This window comes from Mchenga conophoros, linkage group LG8 (assembly GCF_057382185.1).
Source record: "Mchenga conophoros isolate Kocher_MC1m ecotype Shallow Benthic linkage group LG8, M_conophoros_male_GT1.1, whole genome shotgun sequence".
In the NCBI taxonomy this organism is placed as follows: Eukaryota; Metazoa; Chordata; class Actinopteri; order Cichliformes; family Cichlidae; genus Mchenga; species Mchenga conophoros.
Genome location: NC_140533.1, coordinates 16,850,794 through 16,869,698, shown reverse-complemented (window position 1 = coordinate 16,869,698; position 18,905 = coordinate 16,850,794). Strand labels below are relative to the sequence as shown.

Here is an 18,905-nt window from a genome sequence, read left to right as displayed (position 1 = left end):
AAGACCACGTGGCAATTTTCCACTTGATTGTAGTCCATCTTCAATGACCATGGATGGACACATGTCCGGATCTTATTTATCTTATTTATTTTCTAATTTTCTCGTTGAATGGTAGAGATTTAGAGTTTCTAATCTGAGTTTGCAGAGGATGGTCCAAAAAACGGAAAATATCCAATGAGCAGCAGTTCTTTGAGCAAAAATGTGTTTTTGATGCCAAAGGTTAGAAAAAACGTGGCCGGACTGCTTGGAGTACCACTTGTAACTCTATGCAGAAGAGCATCTCTGAATGTTAGGGCCGCAGAAGACCACACTGGGTACTAGCTAACAACAGGAAACGGAGTACAGTTCACATAGGCTCAGTGAAAGTGAACAATAGAAGATTGAGAAAATGTTACCTGATGTACTAAGTCTTAATTTCTGCTGTGACATTCAGTTTAGAATTTGGAATAAACAACATGAAAGCATGGATCCATCCAATCTTGTATCAGTGCTTCAGCCTGCTGGTGGTGATGTAATGATGTGAGTAATATTTCCTAATATTCCCTTAGTAGGAATAACCTACCTGAGCATTGTTGCTGACCACATCCATCTTTTTATGACCCCAGTGTGCCCATCTGTCCGACTGTGTGATGCTATCGTGTCAATATGGACTAAGGATTCCAGCACCTTGTTTAATCCATACCATGAAGAATTAAAGCAGATTTGATAGAAAACAGGGTCCAACCCAATAATGGCAAAGTGTACAAAATAAAATGGCCTGTGAGAGTTTAAAGCCAGCTTCTTTGTAACCTGTCAGAGATGTTTTGAGCATTTTATAATTAAGCAAACATGATGACTCACTTTGTTTTGGGGATGAAATGTTCTGTCTCACAATGTTCCAGCTACTAATCAAATCTCTGGTTGCTCTGTCAGAGCTTAATAAGCCACGTTCAGCCTGTCTTCTCCAGTAAAACAGTGGCCTCCGGAATCGGTGAAAATTTTAACAATCAATTTTGTTGAATCAGTGTTAGCTGCTCAGATGTGCCCTTCCTTCCAGAAACTGTTTAAAATATGACTCTGGTACACTCCACTAATTCCAGGTAATAAGGAGCACACAGTTTCAAATATCACCACCCGTACTGCACCCTCTGTTGATTTCCTTAATGCAAAATTATGTGGTCATCCAATTAAAGGTGAAAGTTTTAAACCCCGGTAATTCTGGAGCTTAATGATCCCAGTCTTTCAAGACTTCAAATAAAACTGTATGCAGTTCACAATTAAAAAGTTTCCTCCAGCCTTATTGTGAGCAACTTTGATAAAGGAGAGGGCTTCATGTGCAAAGTTAAGCAGATTTCCTATGGTAGTGTGGAATTATAATTAAAAGGAATCTCTTCTTTCAGTATCTTCTGATCAATATCGGTTTAAATGAAATTTAATTAACTATTAATGGCGCAGAAGAAGTTTTTTTTTGTTCATGAAATTAAAGCTTTGGTTTTACACTTTTGGCAATATATGCCTTCTTGCAAGAGAAGATCAATAAGAGAAAGGCATGAAGACTGGAAACTGCATCCATGAACTTTAGTAATTAGCATTTTTCTTTTAATTAATTTATAAAATATGTGAAATTGAGAAGTTTGGGACAAAGCTGTAACCTTCTTTTTTTTACTGCTGCTAAGCAGGAAGGAGGCATATCGGTCTTTTTTCATATTTATTAGACAGGTGTTTAAGTGATATTGATCTTGTTTAAGCAAGAATAAAATTAACTCTTATTTTAAGTCCTTTTTTGAAGGGGTCATTTTAAATAAAATCATTAAAAACTCTTTAAAGTATGTTATAGTTGCCGTATAATCATCTTTCCTCACTATAACGTTGCTGTGAGTTTGCATCTACCCCTGAACCCCAAATCTCCACCACCACCTCGTTAACTGTCCCTCGGTGTGACAGCTTTAGCCAAGCTTAAAATTAACTCTAGCAGTTTCATTTGGCTTGATTCTCCTGCTTTCTTTATGTTGTGGAGATGCTGTGCTTAGCTTGTAGGTGCATCTTCAAATGGGAACTGCTGCTCTTAAGACCTAACCAACGGTTACTAATCACCACAATGTCCTTTTTACTTGCTTTCAAGTCAAAAATTAAAACAACTGCAGCAACAAACTGCACTTCTTTGAAATATTTGAGTCTGGTTTCCAAATCCATAGTCTGTATACAGACCCAATGCTGCCAACCAAAGCATTAGCTCTTCGGCTAATAAAATGCTAGAACGTATCAAATAAGCTGTACCACACAGTGGGATGTATTGTTTTTTAGAAGTTCCAATAAAAACATTCCAAAAAGCACCAACCCCATAACATCAGGTAACAGGTATTCACTACAAGACAAGGCGGTAATTTTCATATCTCAAATTGGGAATTTAACATATCACTCTACAGGGGGTGAAGCTAGGCTGAAGTGCCTGTTGGCAAAAAGCAGAGGTTTTGACTTTACATGCACAGCTTCTACCTAATTTATTGAAAGATGCTGTTTTAGTGACTGTTCCGAATTTCGGTTATCCAAAAACCCTAAATGCTTCCAGGCCGGTTGCCCGTACAACAGCGGTGATGAAAATCCGTGTAAAATTTGTTAAGACGGAGCTTTTAAGGAAAACAGAGTATGTGCTTTAATCCCTATGCAGTTTGCTTAGAGACCAAAGAGAAGAGTAGACAACGCCACTGTGAGCTTATTGAACCTAATTGTCAAAAGTATTGTTGATTTTTATTTGGCCTTCAATACAATTAAATTCCATATCTTAATATGAAAATCTTGAGGATCTGAAACCTGTTTCATCAAGTCTGCTCCTTGAATGGCTCCAAGGAAACAAATATATGTCAAAGGTTTTCAAACCTGAGCACACTGGACCAACGGTGTGTTGCTGCCCGTCCTACTGGTACACTGCAGAAGGTGTATGGAACAATGAAGGAGGTGTAGTCCCTCCAAAGTCTTCACTTCACCAAAAATCAGCAGCTAGATAGTTAAATCTTGTTCCAACAGGACCATGATACCAAACACACTTAACTAATTTTGGAATGAAAAAAGCAGGCTAACATTAATCTGCTGAAATAGCCTTCCCAAAAACTCAACTCTATTGAAAATTTGCGGACTACGCTAAAAAGCCGTGTCCGTGACAGGAAACCAACCAATTTAAAAAGGAGGGTGTTGAAGTTGAACCTTGGCTCCTGTTTTTCCAGCCTTCAAGGTTACAGCTTGGGGTTTAGCAGCATATCATCAAGTTAGCGAAACCACATTTCAATGGCTGGAATTTTATTTGGGTAAAGTCTGCTAAGCAACTTTACAAGGATAAAAAGGCAAGTGTGAACAATACACGACTTCATGTGTTAATGAAACATGTCAGGCAAATTCAAGATGAGTTGCGTCAGTAGTCGTAATACTGAATGAGTCACTCAGTTCCATACAGACACCAGTCGCTTAAAGGGCCATTAAAAAGTTCACGCACCTTTGCCTCTGCTATCAAAGTAGAAATATAAGTCCTCTCAGTTTAGGTCCAGTTTTCTAAAGGTGTTGCAGCTCTGAAATCAGGTCAGTTTCAGTGGAGAAGGTACAAAAAAGTGACATTTAATAAGTAATCCAAATAACCAATTAAACGCCAATGAATTTGTTCTGTTTTTGCTTCAAATATAGTTCCATCACTTCTCTGAATGTAAATAAAATAAAGTTCTACTGGCTGATATGTGAGGAATCTTCCATCACAGACAACAGACTAGCAAATCATGTAATTAGATTTCTTCCAATTGACCTGGAGCATCCCTGTTAGTTCCACAACTAATGAACAGAAATCATGTCTCAATGTTTCAGTGATCTTGGCAATATGGGACGAGCACAGTGGCGTAGCGTTCAGTCAGAGTTTGGTCATGGGTATGTGAAGGCTGTTCCACGGCCCCATCCATAACTCCTCCTCGTCCGACTGCGTTCTGTCACTCGGGCACTCCAGCGGCTCTCTGATGACGAGTCCGTCCGTGTCGTCGTTACTGCCGTCTACCTTGGACTCTCTCTCGCCTTCTTCCGACTCGTTTCTCTCCGCTGTGCTCTGGGACTGCTCCGTGCCTTCCTGTGCCACTTTGAGCAGGTTCGATTTCGACGCCACGCTTTCAGGGCCTGCGTTGCTGGTGCTGGTTGACCCTGAAGAAACGCTGGATTGTCGCGTGTTGAACACATTCAGCGTTTTGCTGTCAGGATTGGAGAAAGAGGACGTGGTTGTCGTGGTGGCAACCGTTCCCGAGCTCTGGAAAGTGCGGAGTGTGTTGCACCCGCCGTCCAGCGTCGTTCTGAAGCTGTTCAGGGGAACTCTTTCTTCCAGTGTGGCAGCCATTTTGTCTAGTTTTTTAAAGTGCTTTGCCAGCCTTGAGCTGAAGATAGGAGAGGGGAGTTTGAGGTTGTTGTTCGTAGTAGTGGTTTGCGTGGGCCCTGTGGTGTTTACTGAGCGTCGGGTGCGGATGATGGAGCCATTCTGGGCCACGTAGATGCTCCCGTTAACGTTGACTTGGCTGTTGTGGGTGGAGGACAAGCGCCCACGTTGGGTTTCTGGCGCGCTTTCCTCACCCGTGGAGCTGGTCTCGTACTCTCGGTCAAACACCAACTTGACCCGACGTTTTCTGCTGCCCTGCTGAGAGAAACACATCAATAATGTGACTTTAAACTGCTGACCTTGGGAGTTTCATTGAGGCAAGAGAAATGAATCGTAAAAGTGATGATACAAAGCACAAAAAGTGAACATCTGCTGTCTGCCTCAAAGTGCTTTTTCGATAATGCCTCAAAACTCCTTCGGTGAACTGTACTGAGTAGTTACCCTGATGATGTATTGTGGTGTGCACTGGGGAACTTCACACAGTTCACACATCTACTCACAAAAGGCCATCGAAAGTTTAAAACTGAAATTAAAGGCATTTTGGAGAATAATGCACTCCTTCTTCCTTCTCTCACTAGCAGCGAGTGCCTCTGTGGTGTCGACATTGAACACATTTGCCTTACATGCAAAAAGTCTCTGGTTTGAGATCAGGAGGAGATACAAACCCAGCCTCAGGGGGTGTCAAAAGCTAGTGTACTTCCTCTGCCAGTCCCCAAGCCTGGATAAATAGGAAGGCTTTCTCAGGAAGAACTGTACCAAATCAAGTCTGTTTACCCATCTGCTGTAGCAAACCCTTGGGAAATAAGTACTTTTAGTTGCACCAGCAGCTTTGCAAGGATGTGTAAAAAGTTGACAGGGTGATGGCGTATCTCCATGATCTAATCTTTTTCAAAAATAAAGACTGACTATGTTTGACCCACATAAGTATTCTTGATTTATGATTTTAAGCTTCATTTCCAAGGTTTGGTTTGATTTAGGCGTACAAACTAGGATTAAAGCCTTTCACGACATTAAACAGCTTCCTTTGCGAGCATCAGAGACTTACAAACAGTTATTCCCACAACTAACAGAGGTGTTACTACAAGTTGTAACAACCACCTGGGTCTCATTCCCAAGGTGTCAAAGCTGCTGGTGTCTTGTAGAGAAGCACAAGGTATCCAATGGCATCCCTGCTGTGATGCATTCGGTGGCAATACTGGGGCAAAACCGAGAGAGGTCCCACTCCCAACTCATTATGTACAGTATGGGCGCTTGTAAAGGACGGCCTTGTTTTAACTTGAATAGTTTACAATGTCTGAAAAATAAGCAGGAGGTAAAAGCAACAGCAAGAACTATTCGGCGAGTGAAAATCAAGCAAAACAAAAAGTGCAAAGTACAAAGCTTCCAAACAGGACATGGCCCGCTGGCTGACAGAGACACTGTGATTTATTTATGCGTTGCTTTTTAAAAGAGGACAGTTATCTCTCAGCATCCAGTGCTACCGCTGCCAGTGCATCAAGGCAGCTACACCAAAGGACACCTTGTGTGTTTCTCTGTGACAGAAGCGTTATCTGACAGAACAGCATTGTGTAATGGGCTAGGAAGACGATGTGTTACAATATCAGCACAGTGGCTTTCTGGGTTAATACAGTCTTTTAGGAAGACATCCTAAAAAATGCTGGGTAAAATCTATAACTAATAATAAATGATTTGACTAACTGTGAACATTGATAGCATTTATGTTTAGGTTACATTGCATTCAGAGTTCTCTCATAGTCGGAAATGGCCAAAGGACGAATTCCACAACCCTGATTCCAAAAAAGTTGTTACACTGTATAAAATGTAAATCAAAACAGAATGCAGTGATATCCAAATCTCATAAACCCATGTTTTATTCATAATAGAACACAGAAAATAAATGGAATTTAAAAAAAAAAACAACTGTTTAAACTGAGACATAAATTAGCTCGCTTTGAATTTGATGGGAGCAACTCAAAAAAGTTGGAACGACAGCAACAAAAGCCTGGAAATGTAAGTGATTCAAAAAAGGAACAGCTAGATGAAAATCTTGTAACTGATTAGATTAAGTGGGACTGGATGGCCACATCATTGGGACTAAAGAGGACTATCACCATCTGGTTTGATATCAGTGCTCAGTTCAAAAACCTGCATCCTTGCGTCAATGCGTTAGCGTGGTTAGCTTGTTATCGCATTAGCGCCGAGCAGCCCCATGCACGGGGCGATCTGCGTTAACTCGCCAACGGAGATTTGCCACGTTAATGCGGTTATGGCGTTAACGTGGTTTTAATGAGATTAACGCTGACAGCACTAGTAAAGACTCAAAATATCAGAAATAAACAATCACAATAACCCATGAACACACACTAGGTGACAATAGGAACGAAAGTCTGAGATGGTGTTGTTTTTTAAGGGAAGGCCTTACATATTTCAGCAAGACAATGCATCTATCATAGTGCATCTATTACAAGAATATGGGTTTGTAAGAGTTGAGGTGCTGAACTTGCCTCCCTGCAATCCAGAGTTTTCCCCAACCGGGAAACATTTGGCACATAAAGGAAAACTATGACAAATAAGACCCTGGACTGTTGGGGAGCTAGCTTCACTTACCAGACAAGAAATGTCCAGAAACTGCTCTCCTCTGACTAAAAAAAGGGGTTAAAGTTGGGACTGTTGCTGCCATCAACTTTAAATTCTTCACACAACAGTCCAACATTTATGGAACTGGGGTTGTATTTCAGTTGATATATGTATTTATATGGAAATAAGGCTATCTACACACCAGACTGAAGACATGCCAAACCTTCTCTGGTCAGAAGACCCAACATTTCCATGTCATTTGTAAAGATTTTGATTTAATTGCTGTTAAAATAAACGTTTTTTCATTTTAAAGTGAGAAAATGAGCAACAATAAAAAAAACACTTTGACTCACTGCAAATACAAAGACATGTCAGCAGTGTGACTCAACAAACCGGCCTTTGGATCATCTAATGATGAGGTTTTTTGTGTTTTTTTAAATGAAAAAAACTGAAATGGGGAAATGATTTTGGAAATATAGCACATGTTGGTCTTGGATGTAATCTTTTAGAACACAAAACTAAATTATTTAAGTATAATATAGTAGGTCAGGGTCAACACTGCTACATGTTCACACACACATACACACCATGTAACCCTTAAAGATTTAAAGAACCTTCATTGTATAGAAGAAAGTACATGTTCTCCATAACAAAGAAAGCATCTTTTCTTCCTGCTGGTAAACGCTGCTGGAAGAGCTGACTGCTAGCAGAAGAATGAGCAAAGAAAGAGAAATGACTAATGAAAAAAAGCTTGAGTAAACCTTAAGTGCAACAAAGAGAGGTCAGTAAATAATCTCTGAGCCGTAGCAGCATAAGAGAAACAATCAGCTCGAAGTGGGAGCTTTCACAATCGGAAAACGAGACAAGTCGGCTCAGGGGGGAAAAAAACTGTAGATGTAAAGCAGAAAAGCACTTCACGAAGACGAGAGAAAGGCTGACTGGGGAAAAAAGGGGGATTAAAGTTACAAGCCAAAGAAAGAAAGAAAAAAAGAAGAAGAGAGACAGTCAGAGAGGGCAGCAGAGGACACGCCGACACTTTAAATTACAGTGGATGTAAATCACGCCAAACAAGAAAACACAAAAAAGAGAGAGATTAAAGTTATAAATTCCACTCAGGTAATGACTTCACTCTCAATCCAAGCATTTTCACCCCAGACCTTACTGAGTGGCAAAGAATTTAATCTCGGCTCAGCTGACTCCCAAATCCCCCTCTTCTTCATCTTTGGGATCTTCGCCTTCTTCCCCATCGTGGTCGCTGCTTTTCTCCTCCTCCTCATCCTCTTCGCTGTCCTCCATGATTGGTGACAAGTCGTCCGAGCTGTCCGTCGGGCCTGAGCTGATGTCTGACTGGGTGTGACTGGAAGCTTGCCTGCTCGTTGACGGCTTTCCCAATCCAGCACTTTTTACCTCTTCTTCTTCAGATTCCTCGCTCTCTTCTTCACTCTCTGGCTCTGTTGCTTCACGTGAAGGCCGTCTGGAAGTTTTGGGCCTGGAACTAGAAACGGTTGAACGCGAATGTCTAGAACTTTCCGAGTCCCTGCTGCTCTTTCTATCAGTCTCTTTGCCGCTCCGGTCTCGCCGTCTGCTGCTGCGTTCCCTTCTAAAGCTCCCTCTACTGCTTCTGCTTTTATGACTCCTGCTGTTGCTGCTCACAGAACTATCACTAACGTGTCTTTTTGCCGGTTTTCTACTCATTTTTTTCCTCTCATCTTCCGTCTCAGACTCAGACCACTCTCCCAGCTCATCTTGGCTTTCCTCTTCCTTTGCGTTTCCTGAGTCGGACTCAGTTTTTTCTGTTTCTGTGTCATACTCGGCCTCGTCTGTTTCTGCCGGGACACGTAACGTGTGGCTGCTTGCGTCTGAGAAACTGAATTCCGACAGAGACTCTTTGCTGCCACTTCCTGTTTCCGAATCACTTTGAACACCGCCGCGAAATCTTTGTTCTTTTCTCCACCATCCCTCAATGGAGCTGTTCGGCTCTCCGAACTCCCACCTCCTCCCCTCCTCTCCTGTGGCTCCCTTAGACACTAAAGCAGAAACGCTCATATCTCCCATGGAGCCATCCATCTTCCCTGTGTCCCAGCTTTCGCCATTGCTCCACTGTCCACCTCCCACCCTGGCTGGTCCCTGGAGCCTTCTGGCTAGGGAGATAAGACTGAGGGCCCCGCTCAGCTTTTGTTCCATTGCTGGGGGTTTGCTTGCTTCAGTGGACATCTGGAAATAACTCCCATCTATGACCATGCTGCCATCCCGGCTGAAAGACTGGCCAGAGGACAACAGTCCAGGGAGCCGTCCCCTGTGCTCTGGCCTGATGCCTCCTCCTCCTCCAACTGCATTGTTTGAGCCGCCACCTCTGTTGTTTCTCCCCCATGTTTCTACTTCTTCTCTTCCTCCCCTCTCCCTCCTTATTTCTACTGCTTCATCTCTGCCTACCCTTTTATTTTCCCTCTTCCCTGCTCCCCCATTCTCAAACCCAATTCTCACTCCTCCCGCTTTTCCCTCCACTTTTTCTCTTCCTCGGCCTCCCTCCTCTATCGGTCCAATTCTGGCTTTGTTCCACGGAGGGTGAATGGCAGGAGGCTGTCCAGACTTTTTCCCTGCAGAGGACAGCGCCGTACTCACTCGCATCAAAGCCTGCAACCTGGTAGCCACGCTCGAGCTCTTAGGTTTAGTGTTAGCAGTTGTACTGCCTTCTTGTTTTTTGTCATCCTCAGTTCTCACGTGTCCGTGGGTCTTTCTCAGGGCTGGAATAGTTTGAGCCTGAAGGTGGGAAGGGTGTGGAGCTAATTTGTCTCCTTGAACTTTTCTCCTCACCTGGTGCAATGATGACATTAGTCCAAAAACAAGTTAGATAACACTAACATTTGACCATAAAGAGCAACCACTACATATTAACTTTACAGCATGCTTTCAATATGAATAGTCACATTCCATTATGTAGTACATTGTAACAAAAATAAAAAAGGATGTACTGCAACCTTAAAAGGATAGCTGAACATTTAGGATTAACAGACAGATCCCAAATAGCATCCACATACAGGCCTAATCTGCGTTACTTTTAGCGCTTGCAAATATGGGCCAAACACACATTGCCATCTGAGATGAGAAGAGCCTGAATTAGGGTTTCTTTTTAGGATAATGCTGTACAGTGTTTGTCTTTCTAGCTAATTCCTCCCGTTTCAATCTTTCTGCTTTCAGTCACTGTAAATCTTGAGCCACCCTTCATTTCTGATGCGCTGATTTATTGCATGTGCAAACATATGCAGGAATACTAATGATCTTAAGAGTCATTATGTGGTATGAACACCTTTATTCTTCAGCCTGAACTCTCTTAGGCAAGCTTTATTATAACTTATTTCTTCAGGAATAGTTCTCCAGGCTGTGTTGAGGATATTTCAAAGCTCTTCTTTGGATGTTGGCTGCCCTTTGTTCTGTTCTCTGTCACGATGATCCCACACAGATTCTGTAATGTTAGGGTCCAGGCTCTAGGGAGGCCAGTCCATGACTTTTATTGCACTGTCTGCACTACAGAAAATTGAAGTTACTGCCGATCAGAAATCCTTCCAAATGGTATTTCAATAGTGGATCTAAATCTGACTTTTCTGACTTTCTGTTTTGACAAGATCTCCAACACCAGCGGTCCCCAGCCGTTTTTTGCGCCTTGGACCGGTTTAATGTCAGACAATATTTTCACGGACCGGCTTTTAAGGTGTGGCGGATAAATACACCCAAATAAAAAATATAACCAAGAGAAAAACTGTGGTATATTGTAAATATAATACTAAACGCAAATTCACCGCGTAATTGTGTAATTTTATTAGCAGCGTCCTCCTGAAATGCGCCACATCTCCCCCTTAATGCTCTCTGGTTGCTATGGTAACACAAATATTTCTTTCAAAATAAGACACACAACTACAACGCGGGAAAAGACCCAGGGAAACCGAGTTAACAATAAAACCCCTGAAAACCATAAATTTCACACCCGAGCCTCGACTCTCATGGCCTGGTACCAAACGACTCACGGACCCGTAACGGTCCCCAGCCCGGGGGTTGGGGACGACTGCCCAACAACACTAGCTGAAATGCACCCGCAAACCATGACAGAGCCTCCACGGTGTTTTACAGATGACTGTAGACGCTCGCTGTTGTAGCTTTCTCCTCTCCTCCCTGGCTCCCTCTTCTATCATCTAATTTTATCTATTCTATTCAATCTAGTTCTTGGAAAATTTACTTCAAGCTTTTCTCCCAATTTTCTTACATAATAATGGCTTCTTGACAGGCACTGTTCCCTTGAGACATTTTAGCTCTTTGGGAATCACACTGTTGGTGCAAAATGACTAGTTTATGCCTACAAAACTGGGTAATTTGGGCATTTTTGGCAGAGGAAACCAAAGAAAAGGGAATAAATTATGTGATTGTGCAACAGACTGATAGTAACAAAGAAGCGAAATATGCTATTTAAAACGAGCTTGTTGCTAAGTTCTGTGTGGACACTACACCAGTTCATCCCTTGAGTTAGGTGTATTATTTATGCTCGAATGATTTATAGGTCGGTGTTAACGAACTCTTACTCTGAAAATCATCAGATACAAACACTGGAATGAACATGAGTAAAAAAGCAGCCAATGTCCAAAGAAGATCTAAGTATTGCAGTACTGCACTTTAGCACACTAGTGTATAGCATTTCTCAAAGTGTTGAACTATTCCTTTAACCAATTCTCTACAGTTACACCAACTAACTGTGTAACTGTAGGTTCATTATTCTGTTTTTGAGAATATCGTGAAAATATTACGGACTCTGTTACCAGCCTGTATAATCTGCTCTCCAGCGTTTCCCTTTGCATTCTGTTTTCCTGCATTTACCTCTCCATCAGACTCCTGTGGGCTGTAGTAGTAGCTGCCGTCATCGTCAACAACGACTTCTCCATATTCATCATAGAGGCCAGAGGGCGAGATCAGCTTCCTGCGGCTGCCGTACTGAGGAAGGTCGTACCTGGATAAAAAAATCAGAGGGAGGGGGGGAAATACCAGGATGTTACACGTAAGCTACAATCAATAAGCACATATGCAGAGTAAGTTGAGCCTATACTGAGTTTTAAGTTATTATTTGGAGGCTTCTTTTTTTATTGTTGGCTATATTAATAAGCAAACAGAATCCACTGTGCAGCTTCAGCCAATCAGAAGTAAAGATAGGAGAGAAAGCTGCTTACAGACAAAACTGATGAACTTGGCTAGTGCTTATTCGCAGACACTTAAAGCGATAACACATAGGGCCACACTGTGGTTCATGCCAATGATAAGCGGCGTCTAATGACTTTCCTAGGCAAAGCTGCCTTAATCACAAAAGGAGCATTTTGTTGCCAGGAGACATTTTGTTAGCAGAAAACACTGCAATCGATTTTCCCCCTTTTGTCTCTCTTTGTTGCCTGTTGCCGGGAGCGCTGCCTGACTCCATCGACCGAAAAAAACGTGTTGTGTATCACTACTTAGGCTCCGTGCCCTGCAGCAAGCAACTCAGGGAGCCAGTGGGTCAAAAAGCACATCTTTTCAAATGCCATTCTGAAAACAATATGTCCCAGTGTGATTAAAGTAACAAATGTGCTCCAAGTCCTTTGGCTTCATTTAGAGAGCTGTGCAGAAATGTTGCCCTGTGTAATCATTCTGCTTACAGTCAACCGGTGAGAAGTCGCCCTCCCATTACATTAAGTAGCAAAGTAATAAACAAATGGAAAAGGCACGTGGATGACAGATGGGTGAGGGGGAGAGAAGAAGGAGGTAGAGGTGTTTTAAGAGATAAAAGGGAAAGAAGAAAGAATGAGTGAAAAATGGAGGGGGGTCAGAGGAGAAAGGTTGGGTAATACATAGACCAACAGTATGGCCCCTGAACGCTAAGGTAGTGTATCTTAACTGTTCTCTTTCTCTCAATGATAGGATTTTAATTATTAAACTGCAGACTCAAACAGAAGTGTTCACACAAACATATTACTCAAAGGCAAGTCTCCTTCTTTTATCTGAGGAGTCTTTCCCCCTACTTTCCCCTCTGTCTTTAACTCTTGTCTTCCCTTCAATCGTTTCACCCTTTATCACTCATCCCCCTGCCTCCTGTGGCCACTAGGGGGCAGTAGTCACATGAGTCAGAGAAATGTCTTCTGCAGCATCAAGATACCAACATCAGTCACTGCCAGCGCTTCATAGTATTTTTGTAGCTATGTGTCAGAACCTAAATGAACCAAACTGGGTCACTGGTGGATCTCCAAATGGTAAATGATGAGTCAGTGTGTGATCTCATTTGTACACAGGTAGTACTGCAGGCTGTACGTGTTCACTAACTGAAAAAAATGATAGTTGTCATCATATTTTGGACATGTTTGTTGAAATTTGTTGAGATCCATATTGATATGGAGGACTCAGTTTCTTAATAGGCAGTTAAAATGTATTTGGAACTGGGCTCTCCCTTACTAAAAGATTATGAAATCAATTTTTAATGCACAGAAGTGTTGGTTCTTCACTTAGTCCACACATCCATATAGTTGTAAGATGCTCCCGACCTTCTTACAATCACATGAAGCTAAAGCCTGCCAGACAATAGCAAGACATGGCATAGCCAATCACCACCTTTACAATGTGAAAAAGAATGATGTTAAAGGTTTGGTCTGAGTGGTAGTTGCAGAGATGTCCGTGGATTCTCGACCTTGGGTAGTCATTGACTGCAAAGAATTTTTAAATTAATAAAAACAGCATGGAAATATTATTGGGCTTGCTGCTTCTTTAGATTGGATGTAGAGATGGAAAGAAAGCAGTTCCTACAATAAAGTAAATGGATCATGATTTAAAAATACAGAACGTTTCCACTAGGTGGACAGACTAGATCACAATGTGAATATGATTTTAGGGTTGAGCTGTCACTTTGATACAACGTGCATCTAAAATAAGCTGGACATGACTTCAGCTAATCCATTTGTATTTTCTGCTCTCATTCAGCTAATCTTTCCACATTTTCTATTGTCCTCACATTTCTTTTTATGTGGGTGCCCTAACCGAGCTCCTATCAGCTCCACGGCAGTCACACTGCTCAACACCCACACCAATAACAGTTTTGGAAAAGCGAGATTTAATCCCTTATTGCTCTGTAGCATTTATGGATTGAGTATTTCACTCTTGACTAGAGGGCAACATGAATTTGGCTCAGTTTGTTGTTTTTGTTGTTTTCCTTTTTTTTTTAAAACAGCATCAAAACATTAGACCTGTGCAACAAATGGTTCCAGTTTATATTCTGCATCTGTGTAAATCCAATCAGAATCATGCCAGCAGCAGATGGCTACATTCCCACATGCAGAGAAAATCCCATTTTGGCCTGATATTTTCAAGAAATTTAAAAGCAAAGGTCAAAAGGTTGCCAACCATGCTTTTGGAAGTGTATACTGTAAAAAAAAAAAAATAAAAAAGGATTTTGTGGAAAAACAAAAATCAGGAATGAGAAATGTTATCCAAAGCCTGAGAACTGGTTCGGTATTTGCTGGCGCGGACTGTTTACGCCTTTTTTTTTGCAAGTGAACGAAACAAAGTGATTAGATCTCAGTCCCACAGGGTCACAAAGTCTGATTTTCTGATCCAGTGTGCGTACAGAGTCAGACACAAGTTTGTGGATGTTGCTCTAAGCCACCAGCATCTGGCCTATTGTCTGCTTCCACGGCTGGCTGCCTGATTAGCTGCTACAGTATTGCAAAGCTAGGCAGAGAGAATTAGCTGTATGTGTGTACGCGTATGCTATGCACGTGTGTGCAAGAACGAGCAAGAGAGCATCTGAGTGATTGTAAGTGCGAGTGAATGAAGATGCTTGCCGTAAGAGAATTTGTGTGTGTGTGTTCTTCCACTGTGCGTTTATGAGTGTGCGTAGGTGGGTGTAGAAAATCAAGTTCTCTGGAGTCTGCAGCTAAAATTATAAAAATTACACAATGCATCACAGATGGCAAGCTCTGTGTGTGAATAACACACACACACACACACACACACACACACACACACACACACACACACACACACACACACACACACACACACACTAGAGTGTGCGTTTTTTATATACTGTGTTCTTTTTACCTTCAAGGAACCCAAAACACACACTGAACAAAATCACTTTTCTGAAATCTCCTGGCTTCCTGTAGTTTGAAGAATACAGGAGCGGCGTAGTATGAGGCAGGTCGCCGGTGTCAACATTTCACAGTAGCTGACACACTGTGTGACTGATGCAATCAGCTTGATGTCAAAGCCGCTGCCACGTGGCTGACATGACACTCAGCTGGATAAAGCGAACACAGTGAGGTCCAGACTCACGCAGGAGGAAATATGTTGTAAGGGACCCTTCCTGTCAGTGCTAGCGGTCAAAGGTTGGAGATGGAACATAGCAGAGTTGCCCGCATTCATTTCCTGGAGACTTTTTTTTCTCCGCTGTGTATCACTGTTGGTAAATGCTGCATTGCTCTGTAACACCACAAACAGTAAAGTGCCAGGTAAAGATAAGAGCTGAAAGAAATCCGCTGCTACAGTTCTGTTCACGCTGCTATGAATGACTGCTGTTAAAACATGAGACCTACTGAATGTTTCTTTAATGAATTAAATGATGTATTTGCAAGTTCAACATTGAAACTGGCCGCGTGGTTACAATCATGATCATGGAAATAACGCCGAGAATTTTATCTGTATAAGCTTATTTTAAAGGTCGTTGCATTATGTTCGATTATTTCTGATTATATATCATCACAAACCTTTTGTGAGAAACGTGAACTCTTCAATAACTCCTTTTTGTTCGTTATTACGCCGTGCTACTTCGTGGGTCTTGTTACCGTTAATTTTTAGAGCACCAATTTGTGTTAATTCTGCAGTTAGTGAATGAACCTAGATATGCAGCTTTTAGAGGGTTTGTGGCAATTGCTGTTTGTAACCATGTAAAATACATCCAAGCAGTTATGTAACATTAAAAAACAGAAGAAGGTTAGACCAATATACAGTACTTAAAAAATGTATTACACCTGTCATAAAAACAAGAAAAAGAAAGCATTTTATATCTTTCAAAAAACATATTTAAATCAAAAAATTATTGAATTCATGGAAGTAAAATGTTTTTTACGCCCCAATTTGAACCGACACACGGGACTTTCAAGCATTAAAACTAATTTTAATTAAACAACTGTAATTTTAAAAAAATAGTGCTTAACTATTATTTTTGCTTTTTTTGTAAAAGAGCAACTTTGAATATTCATGTATAAAAACAATACTTAATTTTCCATTAAAAATATGTTAATTAAAAAGCTTGAGGATTCTCTTGAATTCATCATTACAGACACATAAAATGTATTTAATCAATGCTTAGGAAGCTGTGGCATAAACCTTATGTTGGATGATGGTCTAAAAGATTTGCACTCTACAGCATAGATAGCCACTATTAATTCATAAGATTGTGCCAGTAGAGTGCGAACTGGGTTGTTCGTTCCAGAGACAATAAGCCACTGCTGCAAACACATTGAAAGCAAAATACATTCTTTTTTTGTAATATAATCTGTGACGCTAACACAAAGCTAGCAGCCAGACACCCCCAGACTCACAATGATGCATAAGCTGATTTTAACCCAAGCCCAACCAAAGAGCCAAAGCTTGATTTTCAACGGGTGAGAGAGGCAGAGATGAACATGACTGTAATGTCTCGTCACACTCCACACAGCAGAATCAGAGTAAGCACAATATTTTTCTGCGACGTTATCTGAAGGCTGTTTTTCATCACCTCTGATATCAGATTTGTGGTAAAATTTAAATGGACTACTACTAAAAAAGATCTTCCATGTGTCTAATTAGATACAGAAATTATATAAGAAAATATATAAGATTAAAAACTAACTTCCTATAGTAAATACGTAAAATAAGTAATTTCTTTAAAACAAGTAAAAAGTAATGTGTAATAGATTCCTTTTATGAGTAACAACACTGCTTGATGACTGGTTGAGACATTTTGACACAACTGTCCAAAAATGCTAGGAATTAGGTTTTTTTTAAAAAATTAATTTAAATTAATTTTGAGTGAGGTCAAGTTAATAATTTAAAATTTATTAAAAAACTGGCTTATATCCACCAAGATCTTCAAGGTCAACTTAATCAGTCTAAAACTGAAAAGTTAGAAATTTAAAACTTAGAAATTGTCATTCTTACAAGTGTGGCGTGTTACCACATAGAAAGTACTGTATAAAGATTTAAAACATCATGTAACATCTGACCTCTGACCTCTCCTTCTAGGTCAAAACATTGATCTGAAGGTCAGTTATAATAATGCTATTTAGAGCTATTTAAAACTATGTTTCTTACTGTCATTGTTTGTATTGACCACACATATGAATTATAAGGATTCTTAACAACACATTACTTTGGACGCGCACTCTTCTTCATTTAAATATTGTTAAGAGTAAGAGAACGAGCTGCTTAGGATATACTTAAGTATAATATTATAAGTTATTCACATCCAGTTATTTGCAAATCAATACCTATTATCAATTACCCACTGCTACATAATGTTTGTGTAATCAAAGTAAAGATCTGCCATGCTACTCTCATCTGATTTTTGTGCGTAAAGACACGTAACCTTGATCATTAAAGCATAAAAAAGCACTGACACAAAGGGATGAGCCAGTGTTATGTCTATACATAACAGACAACTTACCAAAGAACTGATTTTAAATCTTTAGGTTTGTAATTAGTAACAAAAACACACCGTTTGTTCAAATTTTTGCACCGACAATGTGTTTCCCGAAGAGCTATTATTTGAAAACGTGGCATATTTTGGCAGTGTGCAGCGAATCCTTAAAGATTTTATGAAGTTCTGTCCTTAAAATGAAAAAACTAGCACAGGACCTAAAAAATGCAACTGGCCCTTCAGTGAATCCGTCTACTATTCACTGAAGCCTCATCAGAAATGGTCTCAGTGGAAGGTTGGCAGTCAAGAAGCCATTCTTAAGGAAGGGAAAGAACCAAATTACACAACAACTGGACTCAAAATCAGTGGCAACAGGTCTGATAAAGAGATGAATCCAAATTTCTGGTTCAGTTCATCATCAACATGGAGACTCTGTTATAGTTTAGAGCTGCATTTTGGCTGGTGGTGGGGATGTTTTCAAAACTGATAGAATTATAAATGCGGAAAATATCGTCAGATTTGGAGCCACCATCTGGAAAGCACTTGATTTTCCCAGCAAAATATAAAAATAAGAGATAGTTTAAGTCTTTTACACACAAACCTTTACTGTGTAACTAACTTGATTGATTTGTGTTTTTGTTGCTCTTTGCTCTTATATTGTTCTGCATTTGTTTACTTGTGATTCCATTTATTTTACCCTCACTCACTAATATCAGCTATTGAAAGCGAAGTCGTACAGCACCACCCTAAAACATGCAACATGCACACACATATCTGAATATTTATGTATTTTTTTCCCCTGTTATTGTTCAATGTCTTTTGTACGTCCTGTCTATTGTTGAAAAATAAAGCATGGAAAAGAAAGATTAGCTCTAAATAGCTTTTCTTTTGCTAACTGCATTATTTTAAATTTGATATTCTCAGGTTCATTGTTCCTGACTTTAGAGCTAATATGAACGTTTTCAAAGCCTGACAAAATTTACATGGAAAGAAAACACCAAAACGATAAAGGACGCGTGCAAAAACAAGCTGGGTATAACAAAGAAGTACAATTTGATGTGCGGCGATGTACTAACCCGTGGTCATAGTTGTAATAATCCTGTGTGTAGTAGTCATGGCCAGGATCGATGCCAGATTCCATTGATAGTTCCTGTTAGATTGACAGATCTTTGTTAGAAGCTTCACACACACACACACACACACACACACACACACACACACACACACACACACACACACACACACACACACACACACACACACACACACACACAC

The 18,905-nt window shown here is 40.6% G+C and overlaps 1 protein-coding gene across 1 annotated transcript in view; it reads right to left on the bottom strand.

The window, feature by feature from the left end:
* Positions 1-4,661: 4,661 nt before the first annotated feature.
* Positions 4,662-18,905, bottom strand: part of LOC146568505 (protocadherin-15-like) — a 235,777-nt gene continuing 221,533 nt past the window's right edge. Inside the window, exons 37-39 of the mRNA XM_085284578.1 lie at positions 18,707-18,780; positions 11,816-11,945; positions 4,662-9,766 (exon numbers count right to left, since the gene is read on the bottom strand). Coding sequence (XP_085140704.1) covers positions 8,141-9,766; positions 11,816-11,945; positions 18,707-18,780 — 1,830 coding nt within the window. The 3' untranslated portion in view covers positions 4,662-8,140. The remainder of the gene's footprint in view (positions 9,767-11,815; positions 11,946-18,706; positions 18,781-18,905) is intronic.